The sequence below is a fragment of the Nannospalax galili genome, unplaced genomic scaffold (genome assembly GCF_000622305.1).
Source record: "Nannospalax galili isolate Female #2095 unplaced genomic scaffold, S.galili_v1.0 scaffold182, whole genome shotgun sequence".
In the NCBI taxonomy this organism is placed as follows: domain Eukaryota; kingdom Metazoa; phylum Chordata; class Mammalia; order Rodentia; family Spalacidae; genus Nannospalax; species Nannospalax galili.
The window spans coordinates 1,156,624-1,175,800 of record NW_008348662.1 but is presented as its reverse complement, the minus strand read 5'-3'; the positions used below and the strand labels follow the sequence as shown (position 1 = coordinate 1,175,800).

General features: G+C 36.7%; 1 protein-coding gene across 2 annotated transcripts in view; it reads right to left on the bottom strand.

Moving 5' to 3' along the window:
* Window positions 1-19,177, bottom strand: part of Eif5b (eukaryotic translation initiation factor 5B) — a 75,212-nt gene that overhangs the window by 28,502 nt on the left and 27,533 nt on the right. For both annotated transcript variants that reach the window (XM_029569786.1, XM_029569787.1), the window contains exons 4-9: window positions 18,355-19,024; window positions 15,962-16,179; window positions 15,267-15,417; window positions 5,121-5,219; window positions 4,202-4,291; window positions 1,811-1,885 (exon numbers count right to left, since the gene is read on the bottom strand). In XM_029569786.1, the coding sequence (XP_029425646.1) occupies window positions 1,811-1,885; window positions 4,202-4,291; window positions 5,121-5,219; window positions 15,267-15,417; window positions 15,962-16,179; window positions 18,355-19,024 (1,303 nt within the window). The remainder of the gene's footprint in view (window positions 1-1,810; window positions 1,886-4,201; window positions 4,292-5,120; window positions 5,220-15,266; window positions 15,418-15,961; window positions 16,180-18,354; window positions 19,025-19,177) is intronic.

Here is a 19,177-nt window from a genome sequence, read left to right as displayed (position 1 = left end):
ATATTAACTTCAAAGTGTTAAGGTTTCAATCAAGAATTCCTCACTTACTAAATACATCCTTAAAGAATGAAGGTGAAATACAGTTTCAGAAAAGCAAAAATGGAATGCCTCACTACCTACCTATACAAAAGGAAAACCTAAATGGTGTTCTTCAAGAGGATTCCCAATTAAAGGCCAAAGAAGCAGGAAGAAAAATGAAGCAAAAAATGTTAATGATATGGATTTAAAAAAGAAAAAAATTACTATATGAGATGAACAACAAATAATAGAGCTTGAAAAAGAAATGAGAGCAATGATATATAAATTGGGATTTAGGTTAAGTGTTCAAGTATTTTAAAGCCTTTGTACTGTCTGGAAACTACATTAGGTAGGTAGTTCATTGAGATGAGATCGCTCTCTAGTTTTTTTTTTTTTTTTAACTGATCACTACATTTTTATCTTATATGCAGTACAATCAGGTACATGAACAAAATCTACCCCAGTCATGATCAATATCCTTGTTTCCTTGTTTTCTAGGTATGCCACTGAAAATCTGGCCAAAAAAAAAAAATCACAAAAAAAAGCTGGAATTGAACAAAGTTATCTCCAGACAGTAAGTTTTTCTTCTTCAGTAGTCAAATCAGAACCTGCTGATGGGAAAATGAAATACAAACCTGACAGTGATTACTCATTTATAAGGAAGACTAAGCTTCTGCTTTCAAGTGTAAAGGTTAAGTCTGACTGGCACAGAGCTTATCACCCACTGAGTACAAGTTGAAGAATGCCATGAAGAGCAAGGTAGAAATGACACTCCCTTCTGCAAAATGAAGCCCCACAGATCCAAGACACTGCTCCAAGAGCCTGTTCCCAAGGAGGTGCACCAGTGCACCTCTCTCTGCTGCTTCTGAGGCCCGTTCTCCACCATCTCCACTTACCCTGACTCTTTGGACTCATGGTAGCTACAGCTGAGTTATAACCTTCAGTCTTGGCTGAACCAAAAGGTAACATCCTATTGGCTCCTATGGGAGACAAAGTTTCCTTCCTCTTTAGCAAGAGAATTCTGCATCTTGTGATATCACTCTGGCTATCTCTTTTTTCAGGTGTGACCTCATGAATGCAGCAACTGAATCAGCTATTTCTATGTTCTTGTTTTGGCCAAAATAATCTAGAAACTCTATCTGGTCTGAAGAGATTATCATTGTGTGATTCACTATGTATTAAAACTGTAAACTAGAAAATAGTAACATCAAAACTTAGGAATTTGGTGAAGGTCATATCCAAATAAAATTTATAGCTTTAAAAACAAGGATGAGGGAGGGAGGGGTTTCAAAAATCAATGAGCCAAACATCATTCTTAAGAAGGTATGAAAGTAAATTGTAAGACCCCAGTGTGGTGGTACATGCCTTTAATCCTGCACTTGGGAGGCAGAGGCAGTGGGATCATTGAGACCCTGTCTCAAAAAGATGAGGGAGGGAGGGAAGGGAACAGAAGAGATCTTAGTCATAAAGCAGAGTATCCAAAGTTTATATCTTATTCATAGTAATTAGGAACTATAGTATCAATTTCATTACACGTAATCAGGCTTTCTGTAGGCGAGCTTTAATAATCCTAGTCATATAACCACCTGTAAAAAAAATTGCATTCGAGGTAGTTATCTTATAAATCACCTAGGAAAGCCCATTCATTTGGATTCAGAAAATATGGCAATGGAGAGAGCAATACCGGCCTCTAACCCCAGAATGTTCCAGTTTTTCATAATGAGGAAGGATTGATTTAAATATACACACCACAAATGATCCATGGGTTTATCAATGTACACTCAGGAGTTACCTTTTTCTCTTTCTTCATCACTGGCCATAGCTTCCCAATCATCCAATCCGGCATCCTCCGTTTCTTCTTCTTCCTCTGCAAGTAAAAGTTGCCACTTGAGAACACAGAAATCATCGAAGAATAAGAAGATGCTTTCAGAAAACAGTGTTATATTATGCTCAAACAGACAGAGACAGACAGACAGACACACACACACACTCATTCAATTACTCAAAATATTTATGCACTTTGTTTTCTCTGGAATTACCGTTTCAAGATAGCTAGCATGGTTTAATCTACTGTGACTCAATGTTTCACTGTTAATGTATTTTCATTATGACATATTAAGTTTAACCCAGATTTAAACACTGAAATGCTGTTTTAGAGTTTACAAAGGATATATTAATAAGGTCAGGCCACCATGACTTTAATCTCAGCACTGGGGAGGCAAGAGGCAGGTGGATCTATATAGCGAATTCCAGACTGTCTCAAAAAAAATTTTTAAATAAAATAAATGGATGGATGAATGAAAATATTCAGCTGTTTTTAAACTTCCAATTCACATGTTATACACAGAATTTACATTTTGCTTTAAGCTTTACAGATATTCATATACTACTTAAATTCCAAAGGAACAGATTTAAAACTACCAGTGCCATCCAGTTAAAAATAATATATTTACAATCTGTGCTTGTAGCCCCTAAAGAGAGAGAGAACTAAAATCTTCCATGTTGTTTGAATATGAAAGACTTTAATACTTTTTTTTTTTACAACTTTCTTTTTACTGAAAAACAACCAGGCAAAAACTATCAATAAATGAAAGGAAGATGAGGGAGGACTGTCTTCCATTATTCTTTATACCAATAATTCTGGATGAATCACCTTAAAGAGATAAAACCCAGAAATTTACCCAAAGCATTCCCTACAAATCTTTTCTTTCTGATGCTACAGGAATGAATGACCTAAAATCGTGGATTATAGTAATTAAGCATATCAACCTGAACTGCTCTAATTTCATCATAAATTCTACCCAGGTGAAATAGTCCTGTTCAATTACAATAAGTAGGCTGAACAGGAAATAAAAGGTCCATCCACATCATCATTCAGTAGCATGTGTTACTCTCTAAGATTACAGGACAGCATTCCGTTACTTTGAACTGGATGGTAGTATTTCTTATCTTCACCTTTGTAAACTGAGTATTATATGGGTATTATTGAAAAATTTAAGCAAACTATAATTTCTGAGCATAACCTGTGAGTCCCAAGTTAAAAAATAACTGATCTATTCACATGTCATTTTTAAAATCTAAGGAGCATTTTAGTGTCAGATTTTTAATTGTTTATTCAAAGATAAAACCTGAGTTAAGTTTACTGTGGTATATGGAAAATATATTTAAAAATAGTGAAACATTTAGCAATACATTCTGCCTTTAAACACTAGAGTCTCTATTAATACAAAATATACATTTCAACAGCACCAGGTTCTCTTATCAGACTTATCTATTAGAATGTTTAAGCTAAAAAGGAAAAACAACAAAAAACAGCCTGAGATTTTTTTTGCAGTCCCTACCCCAGCATAAAATAAGTTGAATTAATTTGGTCTATTGAATAGAAGCTGATCTCTAAGTTCTTAAAATGTACATAGTGTTCTAAACTAAAGATGTTTCCTATTTGCTTTCAAAGCAAAGAGCAAAAACAAAACAAAAAAACACTACACACCACTTTGAGATTTTTGAGCCATAAATATAAACAGAAGAGAGAAAAATCTCTAGTCTGCCTATGAAACATTTTACTGGCACTATTGAAAAGAACAAATGGATTCAAATTTCACTTGAATATTTTCTCAAAGAGGAAGTGCAAATAGATGGTTTAGGGAAAAGAAGGATCAAGAAAGCCATCCAGCTGGTTATTTGTCCCCAAACTACTTAATGGTAATGAAGATAATTTATAATATGTGAATACTGGGGCTGGAGAGGTGGCTCAATGGTTAAGAGCACTGACTGCTCTTGCAGAGGACCCGGGTTCATTTCCCAGCACCCACAGGGAGGCTACGAACTGTCTTTAACTCCAGTTCCAGGGGAATCCGAAGCCCTCTTCTGACCTCCGCAGCATTGCACGACACAGGCATACCCACATACATACAGGTAACATATTCATACACATAAAATAAAAAATAATAATAAAATATTATAAAATAGCAATACGTGAATACTGCTTCACAGGAATTAATAAAAGTCTAATGTCTTGGTGGTGCATGCAATTAATCCCAGCACTTGGAAGGCAGAGGCAGGTGGATCTCTGTGAATTCAAGGCCAGCCTGGTCTACATAGTGAGTTCCAGGACAGCTGGGGCTACAAGGAGACCCTGTCTCAAAAGGATGAGAAAAAAAAAAAAAAGTCTAATGTCACTGGCCTGGTTCAACAGGAGGTGGTGTGTCTTCTTTTCTTGGCACTCCTTGTTCCACAACTTCTACTGGAGCACTTAACTCCAAAGCTTCAGATACTGAAAAAGGAACAGAAATTAAGTTAACATTTTTGCAATGTGATAAAATTTCTGTTAAGATGTCCTATTCAAGTACAGAATTTTTAAAATAAAAAAATCAATAATCAGAACCTATGTCTTTAAGTTGTTATCAATCATGCACTGTAAAAGAAACTATTCTGCTCAAGAAGAACATAAAATCATAAGCTAAGAAGAAAAAATTTAATTTTTCTCCCTAGATTTAAACAATAGTTATCTGTAGAGTAGGATCCAGATTTGCCAAACTAGGTATTTTGGTAAAGATCTGTTTTACTTACGTGTGTGTGTGTGTGTGTGTGTGTGTGTGTGTGTGTGTGTGTGTATGAGTGCTGTGCACACCTGCGTGTGGTGGGTACCCCCGTGGGGAGGCCAGAAAAGGTTGCTGGGTCCCTCAGAGCTGGAGTTACAGGCATTTGTGTGGATGCCCAGTTTATTTCCTAGGTGCTAAGATCCTAATTCTGGTCCTCGTGATTGAGCAACAAGCACTCTTAACTGTTGAGCTATCTTCTCTAGCCCCTGAAATACTTTTTCATTAATCTCTCATTTGAAGCAGGTGAGAATGATGAAAAAAAAAAACAAGGTATATAGGAAAGAAATTTCAAAATGTAGTTCTGGTGTTTGGGGACGTAGTCAAATAACAGAGCACATGTTTGTCACTGCAAGGCCCTTGGTCCAATCCCCAACACCCTGAGTACATGTATTTACACGCTCTGTGTGCGGCATTTCTTGTGCAAAGGATATTTTGTATTAAACACTGAGAAAAAGGCAGATGAAATAATTTATAAACCAAGAGGATCTTTTATATACAAACCTTCTTTATTTTCTGGCTGTTGTGGTATTTTTTTCTTCTTTTTATCTTCATAAATTGGTCTTTTCTTTGGCAAAGAATCTTTTGATGGCACTTCAACGCCTGAAGGTTAAGAGAAAAACAAGGTTTACACAAGTTTAAAGAGCATGACACCTGAGACAGAGGCCTTAAAAAAACAAGGTATAATGGCACACACTTACAATTTCAACACTTGGGAGGGTGAGGCAGGAGGACTGTCACAAGATCAAGGCCAGCATGACTTGTACAGTGAAACCCTGTCTCAACACTCCTAAAAGGGAAAGTGTTTTAAAAGACATTTTACTCAACTCAGACACATACTCTGAAATATAAACATTCACAAAAAATTATCATTTTTGCATAGTATCTTGAAATTTAAGTACACAATAAGAGTTGTGACAAATGCAGAGGTTTTGCAACCACTATTTATTGCCTTATATAAAGGTGTAGAGCAGATTCCATCTATGTGTACTGTCTCCTGTCCTGAAATCCTCCTGACCTCGTCAGTCTCGGAGCAACTATTCAAACCATTCTCCAACCCTACAGATCAGCTTTTCCCAAAATGCCAAATAAATGCAATCTTTCAGTCTGGATTTGTTAGAAAGGATTTGTGAGTCTACTTTGTCCTATGTATCAACACTTCATCTTTGTGAGGTTTTTTGCTGTTGTTGTTTTTTGTTTTTGAGACAGTCTTACTGTGTAGCCTTGGCTTGCCTGGAACATATGTATGAGGTAAACTATTAAATGCTTGGTAAATTTGTGAATGTTATTGAGAAAGTTTACTGAAGGTCTAAGCAGAGTTATAGCAGTATTCCTTAAGTGATTATGCTGGAGGTCGTGAACTTCAATTTGATAATGTTTTGCTATGTACCAGTTACTTCTCTCTATCTAGTATTTACACTTCTTCGAAACCTAAAGCAAGGTTTTGGTAGACCTTTTGTGTTTTCTATAAGGTTTAGCTGGGAACTTATAAAGCACAGTGTCAACAGGTAATATTAGCTCATTATATTATGTGTCTAATTTGGATTCCATGTTCTTTTAATAAGATGATGCTGCACAGCACTCTTCTAAGCCAAATAACTGCCATCTTCATGACTTCAGCTATGCCTACTTGGTAAAGGTCATCACAACTGGCCTTGTTGGCGGTTGTGTTCCTTCATTAAAGGAGGGGTAAGCAGGGTCATTAGACCCTCATCTGAATAGCTAGCCCTTCTTCCCAGCCAGCTGTATGTAATTCTGCCCTAACTGCAAATGATCTCCTGAATTTGGGAAGGACTATAGTATATAATCTTGGGAAGGCTAGGAAGAGAGGGCTTGACCCATGAGGTTATAAAGTCAACATCCATGCTGGTAAAGGCTTTCCAGTATAAATACACCTCAGTAACCCCTCAGTCATCTCTGTAAGTAAATTTAGTAAACTCACTGGTTCCCTAGGATGAACTTTAATGCAATCAAACATTGGTTTGACACTACCACCTTAGAAAGCGGATAAATAGTGCTTAGTATCCCCAGGAAGAGAATTCTCACAACAGATGGAAAATGTATTTGTGAATGTTATTCTGTATCATGGTTATTAAAAAAGAAAATGGAAAGGTGAAAAAGATGTTAAAAGAGTATGCAAATGGAACTGAACCAGGGTCCTCTGGAAGAGCAGCAAGTGCTCTTAATGGCTGAGCCATCTCTCCAGCCCCTATCTACTTAGTAATTTTAAAAATTACATTTATTTGTGTGCGTGTGCATGTGTGTGTATGTGGAAGTCACAACTGTTGAGAGATGATTCTCTCCTTCTACCACATGGTTCCCAAGCACCTTTACCAATGAGGCCATCTTGCCAGCCCACTGTATGGCTTCTTAATTCAACTTTTATCCACTAAGTATAACAGCTATGCTTAAAAAAAAAAAAAGCTAATATTTTGTTTGTAAATATACTGTTATATATCTTTACCAAATGATTTTTCTCAATTTACTGAGAATTATGTAATTTTTCTTTAGTTGCTAACATGAAAAAAAAAAGTGGTTGATTTGAATAGTGATTGATATTGAATTAGCTTTGCAGTCCCAGAATATACAATTTATCATGATAGATTATACTTATTTATAAATATATTTAAGTACTGATGTGCATATACATATATAAAGATATACATACATACATGAATACAAATGCTAAAATTTTGCTGAAAATTTTTGCTTTTAAGATCATGAGAGACCAGATATTGTGGTTCACTTCTATAATTCCAACACTGAGCAGACTGAGGCCGGTGAGTTTCCGGCCAGCCTGAAGTGATACAAGTCTATATATACTCTCTTAAAATGTCTTTATATGTAACAGTGTCCTCATAAAACATTGGCTATTTCTGGAAAATAATGTGTGTAACTGGCCCAATCTACTGCTTAATCATTTTAAAAATTCTCCCAGTAAAATAGAGGCTTGTAAGTTTCCTTTGTTGCAAATTAACTTTGTAAAATTTAGGTAAACAACACAACTACAACTTATGTGCTTGTGGGTTTAAGTAGTTTGTAAATCTTTTAAAAAGTGGTTCCATTTCATTTAACTTTTTGAATATACAGATATAGAATTGTTCACAGTAATACTTCCATTTTACTTTGATACTGGTTTTAAGTCTTGCATCTTTTTGTCTTAGTGCAGCTAGTGGCTTATTAATTTTATTGATCATTTCCAAGAACTAGCTCTTACTGTCAACAAGTGTCAAACTTGGTACCTTTCTTTTCATCTATCTTAAGATAGTTCTTACTTCCCATAAAACTTTTCTTTTGACATGGGTTAAGTAGGAGTGTACTGTTTAATTTCCAAATACTTGTGGATATTATGGATTTTTTTTTTTAGATACATTTCTTTGTTTTTTGAGATAGGATCCTATAATTTAGTTCAGACTGGTCTAAAACCTGCTATGGTAACCCAGTCTAGAACCAAACTTCTATCTTGCCTCTATCTCCCAGGTACTGGGATTATGAGTCTGTGATGTCGTGGCAGTGTTAGGATTATTTTAGTTTTATTCTGTTTTAGTACAAGAAAACATGGTAGGGTTTTAGCTTTTTAAAAAAATATCCTAAATTTGTTTTATGATTCAAAACATAGTCTACCTCTGTATTTCATATGAATTTTAGGTTAGGTGCATACTCCTATGGGATTCTCATAATTTGTTTTGAAACGACTTTTTTGTTTTTGGTCTTTTTGAGACAGGGTCTGCCTGTAGCCCCAGCTGTCCTGGAACTCACTATGTAGACCAGGCTGGCCTTGAACTCACAGATATCCGCCTGCCTCTGCCTCCCAACTGCTGTTATTAAAGGCGTGCGCCACCACACCCGGCTGAAACAACTTTTTTTATTGTTATGTGTCTCTTTGGTTTTGGAAATTTTAATTTTTCGGAAAGTACATTTTAGATAAATGTAACAACAACTCTAGCTCCCTTACAATAATGTTAGCAATGTTATGTCTGTTTCCATCCTTCCACTCTGTATTATTGTATCAAAAATGGGATATTTTATCTTATAGACAGCACCGTTGGCTTCTTGTTTTCATTGATATCTTCTGGGTATTTTTACTATATTTAACATAATTATAGGATGGTTGGTTTTAGGCCTTTGATTTGCTCCATATTCTGTTTTCCTCCAATTTTTAAATATTCATTTCAAAACTTATCTATTGACTTCTTAGCTTAACTTCTTAGCTTTTACTGGCTGTTGGAGGATTAGAATATTCATCTGACTCTCCACAGCATACTCAGAAACAGTATTTTATCTGGTACATGAGACACTAAAAATTAAGTCAAGGTTTTAGTCATTGTTTTACATCATAGTTCAGTTCTTGAAGCTTTGGTTGTGCCTGGGAGCTATATGCTAGTTAAGAAACACAATTAGAGACACTTTTCCAGCTCTCTCCTCTCCATAGTTTCCCTATGTACTGTGCCATATATATATATATATATTTTAAACTGGTTCTCCTCTGTTAAAGTGGTGGTTTTTTTTCTGAGACTTATGTCCTAAGGCTGCTGGGACGTTTCATAATAGTAGGGCTTTCACTTTACTAGTACAGTGTGCCACAACTTCTCTGTCTACTCTTGTCTACTCTTTTTTTTTTTTTTTTCTGAGATAGGGTCTCCCTGTAGCCCCCGGCTGTCTTGGATCTCACAGAGATCAGCCTGCCTCCGCCTCCTGAATGCTGGGATTAAGGGGGATTTAGTTCAGTGGTAGAACACTTGGTTTCATGGGTTCAGTCCTTGGCTCTCAAGAAAGAGGGGAAAAATGCAATTTCACCTTTAAAACTAGCTATTTTACTTGAACACTCAAATTTAAGAAGCAACAAAATAATTTGCATAAAAGCAAAGAATACCTGCTCTACATACCAGAGTAACAAGCTAACTGATCTCTATTGAAAGAGATTTTATTTTGACCTTTGAAGGACATAGTAAAGCATGACACAAAATACTCAAGTCTTAATGAATTCATTCAAAATGAAAGTGTTTAAAGAGTTTAGTAGGCAGAGGAAGGTCCTTGTGAAAAAGGCTCATGTTCTAATCCCCACTACATGTGAAAATGCTAATACAATGAAAAAAAAAACAACGTAAACATGATTCAAGTTTAAGCACTCAGAGGTGTGAAAGTTATCCTGGGCTATGCAAGAATGCCAAACCTCATCACAGGTGTTGGTAGGAGGAGGACTCTAAAAGTCAGAAAAGACTATTCTCCCTTACAGCTTCTAGACAAAAATATAGTCCTGTCAATACCTACATCAGCCCAGTTCAGGCTTTTAACTACAAAACTGTCAGCTATAATGTTTTTTAAGCTAATAAATTTGTGATAATTTATTACAAAAATACTAGAAAACTAAGAAATTTTTATTATCATTACAAAACAGTAATAATATTTCTGTGCTAGTTTAATAACAGGTTAGAAGTAAATGTAATTGAAGTCAGGTAATACATGTAAAAGGGTATATTTTTTTCTTTTAGTTAACATTCCATAGTAAGAATTATCTTGGCTTTCTGTATGCTAGAGTATTTCAACTAGCTGCACTGATTAGATCATCATTTAGTTCACACACTGTGGGGACCTAAAAGCCCCACTTTGCATAGGTCTGAAAGGAAGTTACTGGGGGCGCAGGCTGGCTTGCTTTGAAAGTCTGACGAATACTTCCACACTGCTGAGGAGTGCATGATCAGCGACCATCCTTAAGATACACCCTCAGCGGGGATGGGGGAGTTCCAGGTGCCTTTATAAGCTTTGTAACACCTGCAATAAATGAGTCTCTGCCTGACTCTGAGTGTCCCCAGGCAATGGAAGCGGCATGGGCAGGCAACGGCGTGCTTACTCATCCTCAATCCTCACCTGGGGGGGGTGGGGGGGTGGTGTCATCGGTCGTCGTCGTCGCTGGTTCAAACCCCCGGCAATACACTGCTGTTGAACAGGTAGCACCCCTTCTTACAACTTTTTAACTTTGGACCCTGCTTTCTTTCTCCCTACCAGAAATAATACTGCATTATTTATTTTGGTTCTTTTATATCAACTTTCCAGAAGTGGGACATTGTGACAAGGCTAATGAAACTTTTTATTGTTCTTTATGTGTACTGTTAAATTCCTTTTCAAACAATTTGTAGGAATTCACATTGCCATGGGGCTAGAGAGGTGGCTTGGTAGTTAAGAGCACTGACTGCTCCTCCAGCAGGACTGAGTTCAATTCCCAGCACCCACATGGTGGATGACAAACCTCTGTAACTCCAGCTCCAGGGGATCCAACAACCTTCTCTGGCCTCTGTAGATACTGCATGCATGGGTACACTTATATACATGCAGGCAAAATACTAGTACACATTTAAAAAAAAAAAAAGCTTAATTAAAAAAATGAATTTCACAGGCTAGAGAGATGGCTCAGCAGTTAAGAGCACTGACTACTCTTGCAGAGGACCTGGGTTCGATTCCCAGCACCCACAGGGTGGCTACAAACCATCCTTAACTCCAGTTCTATGGGAATCCAAAGCCCTCTTCTGACCTCTGTGGCACTGTACAACACAGGTACACTCACATACATGCAGGCAATACACTCCTACACATAAAAATAAAATAAAAAATTTAAAAAAAAGAATTTCACATGGCCACAAATACTAGATAAACATCCAAATTCCAAAGGCTCTAACAGTATGAACTTCCAAAAAATCTTAGTTATCTTTATGTATGTATTTTGCTTTCACTGTTGTTCAAAATTATATTTTTGTTTACTGCTGTGCTTCCTCTTAATTGAAATCATTTATCTCCTGGGTTTTTTTATATTCTTCTTGCCAATTTGTATCAATATAAATAATTTGCTGGGGTTGGAGAAATGGCTCAGGGGTTAAGAGCACTGGCTGCTCTTGCAGAGGACCTGGGTTCGATTCCCAGCACCCACATTTTAGCTAACAACCATCTGAAACTCCAGTTCCAGAGGATCATCTTCCAACCTCTGTGAGCACTGTAATACACTCAACTCACACATATAAAAATAATAATTTTTAAAAACTCTCTTAATTACAGTAATAAGTATATTAACCATACTAAAGAAAAGATATATATTCAGCTGAGAATGTAGATTCCCTGCCTAGCAGCCCATATCTACCAAGTAAAAAGCATGACTCTAAGAAGAAAACTACAGGCTTGAAGACTTAAAGAGTAGATCCCACAACACCTTGGATTTAATCCTGACTACTCTAGTCAAAAGATTTTTAACATACTGTACTTGTAATGAGCACCAACACTTATGTGTGTGTTCATATACTCTATTAAGCTTGCAATCCAAGACATCACAATCAACAATCAAGTTCTCACAAAAAAACTCTTTTTTTGGATAGGTTCTCCCTGGAAGTCACTGTGATGTGGACCAGGCTGGCCTCAATCTCTGCCTCCTCGAGGGCTTGGATCAAAGGCGCACAATCACACCAAGTGTATAAAACACTTTTCTGAAATGAGCTTAAAAGCTGGTTGAAAACCTGCTTCATATTTCAGAGTAATTACAGAAAACCCCTGCAGATAACCACATCCTTTAAGTTACACATTCTGGATTTAAGGAGTAAGTTTTACATTATTCTATGCAATGAATGTGGTAGCTGCTGTTTACTTAACAAGCTAACTTTCAAAAACAGAGAAACAACACTAGATGATCTTTCATTGAGATAACTCATATGACTCGACTGTGGAGGGCCTAAAAAAGCAAGCTAAGGAATTAGGACTTGTTACTAATGGGCCAAGGGGAGCCAGAAGACTGAGAAAAGAGATCAGGTCACAGGTGCCTTGAGAAACCATCTCTATTTTAAAGGCTGATGTTAAATTAGTTTTAAAACATAATTTCCATCAAATTGCATCTCTACTACACAAAACAGCATTTCTAAGCCTGGTAAATTACTCTTCTTGCTTCCTTTAAATAACTTAAGTGACTTTAGCTTTCTGACAGTTACCAGTCACGTTTGATATTTGGATACTAACTATGCTCAAATTTACTCTCTAATTTCATATTTTAAAATGCTATATCCCTAATTAAGAATTAAAACTTCTGGGACTAGAGAGATGGTTCAGAAGATAAGAGCACTGGCTATTCTTACAGAGGAGCTAGGTTAGATTCCCAGCACCCAACATGGTGGCCAACAACCCCAGTTCCAGGGGATCACACACCCTCTTTTGACCTCCACTGGCACTACATAACACAACACAGGTGCACTCACATACATGCAGGCAACACACTCATACACAAAAAAAATAATAAAAAAAATTTTGGGGGGTCTTTTCGAGACGGGGTCTCCCTGTAGCCCCAGCTATCCTGGAACTCACTATGTAGACCAGGCTGGCCTTGAACTCACAGAGATCCACCTGCCTCTGCCTCCCAAGTGCTGGGATTAAAGGCGTGTGCCACCACGCCTGGATAAAAAAATAATAAAATATTTTTTAAAAAATGAAAACTTCTGAAATTTTAAGATCTGTGGTTTTCCATATCTATTCCTCCTAGCCAAATATATATTACGTAATAAAGTGACATTACACAAATCCATTTAAATTTCAGCTGAGATGTTGGGCAAGTTGCTTAAGCTCAATGGAAAACTATTTCCTTATGTACAATAGGACTCAAACTATAAGATTTTTATGAGGCAAAAGCAAGTCAAAGGCTACTCTAGTATCAATTACAAGATTAATTACATAACAACTATAGCTATTTCTGTAAGTATAAGTCCTTACATGTCTCCAATATAAAAATCTATGGGCTACAAAGACAGGAAATTAAGAAAGACTCAATATATTCTTCTCAATGAAGCAAAGACATCATTTCAAATCTTATCTGTTAACAACACAATTATATGCCCAATTTGTGGTCTTTAACCACCATTGACTAGAAAAAGAGCCAAGGCTCCTTTGGATACACTGTTGATTCCTAATCTACAGCAACAATCTAGAAGATGAATCTGGAAGGAGTAAATCAAGTAACTCTGTGGTCATGGGAAAAAGTCACATGTACTTTCACTGGCCAAAGATGACACAATCTGAGTACCAAATGCATAATCACTTCAAGAGATTAAATCAATCATGTCCAAAAAATTAATACATCCAGACAACCAAAATTAAACCATGGGTTATCTTTGAAGGTTGCCAGGCAACACTGACTTATTATTTTGGAACCTAAAGAGAGCGATAAGGGCACTCCTGTATAAAAGATGGACTTTGGAGAAAGTTTTTGTTTAGAGAGTTTAGCTAATTAAATGCAGAATGGCTAAAGTAGTTTTATTACCATGCTGTAATTCCTAAAGAATAATGATCGGTACCAATCAAACATCAGAACTATTACTGAGGTTCTTTACAAGAAATAGGGCTACTAATGAAGTATGACATTACTATAAACAGGAGAGCCAGACTGCCAGATTACATACCTCCTGACACGAGGCAGTAAGACGTACATATCACCACTATGAAGCTGGCGCGAAGAAATTACAAAATACACTAGTATTTTGCCAATCCCAGGAGAATGCAATTAAGGTAAATTCGGAATATGAAATACTCTAGCCAACTATCTACTATTGTCAACAAATGAGTAGCATGTCAAAATGGAAGGTGAGGTAGAGGTACTATTACAGAGAGACAAAGATATCAACCAAATATAATCTTTAGATTACATCTGGATCCAAATTTAAGCTGACACATCTATACAGAAAAGACCTTTGGAAGGTGATAAAAAAATAGTAAAAACACAAAGTAAATCAGATATCAAAAAATTGATTTTGCCAGGCATGGTGTCACATGCCTTTAATCCCTGCACTTGGGAAGTTTTGGGAAACTGCCTGCTAGTCAAGCATGAGGACCTGAGTTCAGATCCCTGGCACTCACATCAAGAAAATGAACAGCTGGTCATGGTGGCACACACCTTAAACCCCAGCACTCAGGAGGCACAGGCAAGTGGATCTCTGAGATTGAGGCCAGCCTGGTCTACATCGCCGGCTCCAGGCCAACTGGGGCTACAGAGAGACCATGTCTCAAAATACAAACAAGCAAGCAAAATGCCAGGCACAGTAGTGCACATCTGTAAGCCCTAGCACTGGGAAGCCATAGACAAGCAGACCCTAGAGCTCAGTGACCAGTCAGTTTAGTCAACTGGTGCAAAAGACCCTGTCTCAAAAACTAAGGTGGAGAAACAACTGAGGAGGACATTCAGTGTCAACCTCTAACCTATACACATATACACGCATGCACACCTTTAAATAAATCATTTAAATTTAAATACTGTTAGATGTGATATGTTTCTACTTATGCTAAAAAGCAAAATGCTCTTATTTGCTAGTTACATGAGTATCCAGGAGATAAAAATAAAAAGCACATGTCTGTAATTCACTTTAACATATCCCAGAAAAACAGTTGGCAGAGGGGTATACAGCAAGATTGGAAAATATTGGTAATTACTGAAAAACTGGTTGATTAGTCTCATTTTGTTATCATTTATATTTTTGTTGACGGGAGGGCAGATTTTATAGAAATTCTATCATTTGCACATAAATTTCTGTCCTAGCATACAATTCCACTCCCCTGAACTAATGCTCTGTGACCAGAGATAAAACTGCATGAGAGAAGCTCCCAAGTAGTACAGCTAATTAAGATCTCACTTACCCTGAGCTTGAAGAAGTTTAAGCGTAGCTTCAGCTCTGGCTCTGGCTTCTCTCTGGGATTTAGTTAAAAGTTTCCCTTCTTTTTTTAAGCGTTCTTTTCTTTCTTTCTCTTTTTGCTTTTTCCTTTCTCTTTTTTCTTGTTCTAATCGTTCCTATGCAAGAGTACATGTCGTATGAAAATTATATTAGCAAAATAAACTATAAAATTCAATGTAAACAACCAAAAGTTCAAAGCTTTTGAGAGGTACGCAAAGTATTATGTTTAGAGTTTTCAGATTAAAATATTTAAATGTAAAGCCTGGCATGGTGGTGCAAGCCTTTAATCCAGCACTCAGGAGGCAGAGGCAAGCCAATCTCTGTGAATTCCAGGTCAGCCTGAGATACATAGTGAGTTCCAGGCCAGCTGAGGTTTCAGAGAGTCCCTGTTGCAAAAAGAGCCCCCCCCTAAAAAGAAGGAAATATTTAAATATTATACATTATTATTAAGTAACATCAGAATACATTATTGGCAGTAAGACATATGTAACTAAGATTTTTTTCTGTACCTCTTTCAGCTTACTGTTTATATAAGAACAACAGTTTAACTGAATTGTTCATACAACCATGAATTTTTTTAGAAGTAGATTAGAGATATCTTACAGAGAACAGATTTCAAGTAAAACATAATCAATATTTGCAACTTCATGAAAACCATACCTCTTCTTTACGCTTGGCCTCTAGTTCTTCAAGTCGTTTTATGCGTTCCTCCTCTTCTCTCTTCTGTCTCTTCTCCTCCTCTTTAAGCTTAGCCAGAGCTTCTTGCATAGCTTTAACAGTGGCTTTGCTAGGTCCTTTTTTCTTCTCTTTCTCTTTTTCATCTTTTTCTGCTTTCTTTTTCTTCTTATCTTTTTTCTTTTTGTCTCCTTCATTGTCATCTACCAAAAATAAAGGCAAAGCACTTTTTAAAAAGTTGTTTTCTGTGGCAATGAGTAAACAAGAGCCAGAATTCAAGGACCATTATGGGCAAAGGCTTCTGCCACCAGTATACAAGGGCCATATACATCAAGGTATCATGAGCACCTGAATACCTAGAACAGTGTCCAGGTCTCACTGTCGGCCTGTTGGCCCATCTACAATGCTAGTGTTGGTCTCAGTAGTACTGAAGAAGGTGACAAATAGTAAAAAGGCAATATTGTTTTTCAGGGATCTCTTATTCTATGTAATAACAGATACATATCTGAAGATCTAAACAATAAAATTAACTAATTTCCATTTAAGTTCTATAGCCAGTTTCATTTCTGTTGGATGGAGGTTGATGAAAATGGTATGTACTACATGGGGGATAGTAAAACAGAATACAAAAAAGGTAATTATACTCCTAGAATTAAAATTTGCGATGCTACGGTGATAGCATTTCACCTCAAAGTCCAAACTAGAAAAATTTCAATGGCTAAAAATCTTATGCTAATTTTTTGACTAAACGTTCTCTAGTGCAAAGAAAAACTATCATTTATAAAAATATAAATCATTTAACCTTTAGATATTTACTCTAAGAAGAAGAAATCAGCTTGGATTTCAATCACCGTTCAATTTATTTCAATCACTGAAGAAAAAAAAAAAAAACCAAAGATGATGGGAGTGGCTAAGAAGACTCAATGAGTAAAGGTGACTGCTGCCAAACCTGTGACCTGAGTTTCATCCCTGGAACCTAGATCGTAGGACAGAATTCACTCCTGAAAGTTGTCCTCTGACCTCCACATGCACGTGGTATTACATGTACATACACAAACATAAAAAACCCACACAAATTTGATTAAAAAACATTTTTAAGGGGCTGGAGAGATGGCTCAGTGGTTAAGAACACTGGTTGTTCTTGCAGAAGACCTGGGTTTGAATCCCAGCACCCACATGGCAGCTAACAACTGTCTGTAACTCCAGTTCCAGGGGATCCGACAGCCTCTTCTGACCTCCTCGGGCATGGCATGACACGGGTGCACTTACCTATATGCAGGCAATACACGCATACACATTAAAAAAAATAAATAAAAATTTTAAAAAATGTTTTTAAAGAGAAACAATGAACACGGCATACTACTGCTTAAGTGATGTTAACTAATCTAAATCTATTAATTTTACTTTCTTATTTCACAAGTTAAACTGGGTTTTTACAGAGAGGAAAGAACTTATCTAACATGAATATTTAGAAGAAATTTTTTTCTTTGCTTTTTAAAAAAAATTTTTAATTTTATTTTATGTGTATGAATCTTATGTAAATGCACCTGTGTCATGCAATGCTCCCAGAGGACAGAAGAGGATGTCAGGTCTCCTGAACTGGAGTTATGGATGGTTGTTAGCTGTCACGTGGGTGCTGGGAATGGAACTCAGGTCCTCTTAACTGCTGAGCCATCTCTCCAGCCCCCAGAAAATTTTTCTTTAATAACTTAAATAGAATTTATTAGCAGCAAAATAGTATTCCTAATATAGTTTATAAAACTTCCAACGTATAGACAAATGGGCTGAAGAGACAGTTCAGTGGGTAAAGTGCTTGCCATTTGAACATGAGGAACTGAATTTAGAACCTCAGTACCCACATAAAAAGTCAGGCATGGGAGCACAATTTAACTTCAGTGGGAGGAAGGAAAAGAAAATAGATGGGATCCCTCGGATGGCCTCAAAAGTTAGAATGGAAAGTGACTGAATAGATACCTGAAGTCTACCTCTGGCCTACACATATTGCATGCACAGGACAAGTGCACCCACACACATGTGCACAGATTTATATTCCACCAATACCCTGCTAATAGACAGAAACGCCTAATGGATAAATAAACCACTTAAAAGATATTTTAGATTTGTTTGTTGAAAAACAGGGTCTTACTATGTTGTCCAGACTGGCCTTGAATTCCCAGGCTCAAGAAATTTTCCCACCTTAGTGGCTGGGACTACAGAAGCAAACACTGTTGTGCCCAGTTTTTTAGATGTAACTGTTTAAAGGCTTCTTACAACTGAATTCCTTTATAAGCAAGGACAAATCACAGAATAACAGCACAGCATAATGATTTCAATTTAGACTAGGCAAGAACCAACAGGGTTTTATACTTATTACCAACCTTCCACAGCTGTTGGAGTCTCTCCTTTCTCTTCAGAGATAGCCCCAGCATCAAGAGCCACTTTGGATTTTATAGCTTCCTCTTCAGATTTCTTCTGAGGGTCTCTTTGTTTACTCTGATCCTTTTTACCAGTTTCTAGCTCTTCTTTTTCTTTCAGCTTCCGTAATTTTGCCTTTTCTTCATCTCTCTTTTTTCTCTCACGCTCTTTCTTTTCTGCCTTCTTTTGGGCTACTGTCTTGATTTTGAAGGAGGCGTCATCATCTTCATTCCCACTCTCCGCATTAGGACCTGGCTTATTTTTCTGATTTTTTTTCTGTCCTTTTCTAGATTGCAAAAATTCACCTGATTCATCGCCACTTTCGCCTGAACAGTTTACTCTGGAACGCTCTTTACTTCTTTTACTGTTATCTTCATCCTCTTCTGAACCATCCAACTTTTTATTTGATTTTTGAGGTTTCCCTTTAGCTTTTTTAGAAAGTTTATTAAAATCATCATCATCATCACTCCCAGAATATATTTCTACTTTAGGTTTCACGGTCTTTTTTGGTTTTGAATCATTTTCTTCCAATTCTTCACTATCATTATCATCAAAACCTGCTTTTTTGCCTTTTTGTCCTTTCTTCTTTTTATCTTGTTTTGAGGCAGATTCTTCTTCGTTGTTTTCTGTAGGCTAAAAAGTTTCCATTGTTAGAAGTATTAACAGATTTTCATCTCTTAAAAACGACTGAGACCCCTCAGAGTCACATGCTTCACTAAGCAGGCATGTTTAAAAAACTTCAGTTTTTGTTTTGTTTTCATAAAAGTTAAAAGAAATCAATCACAG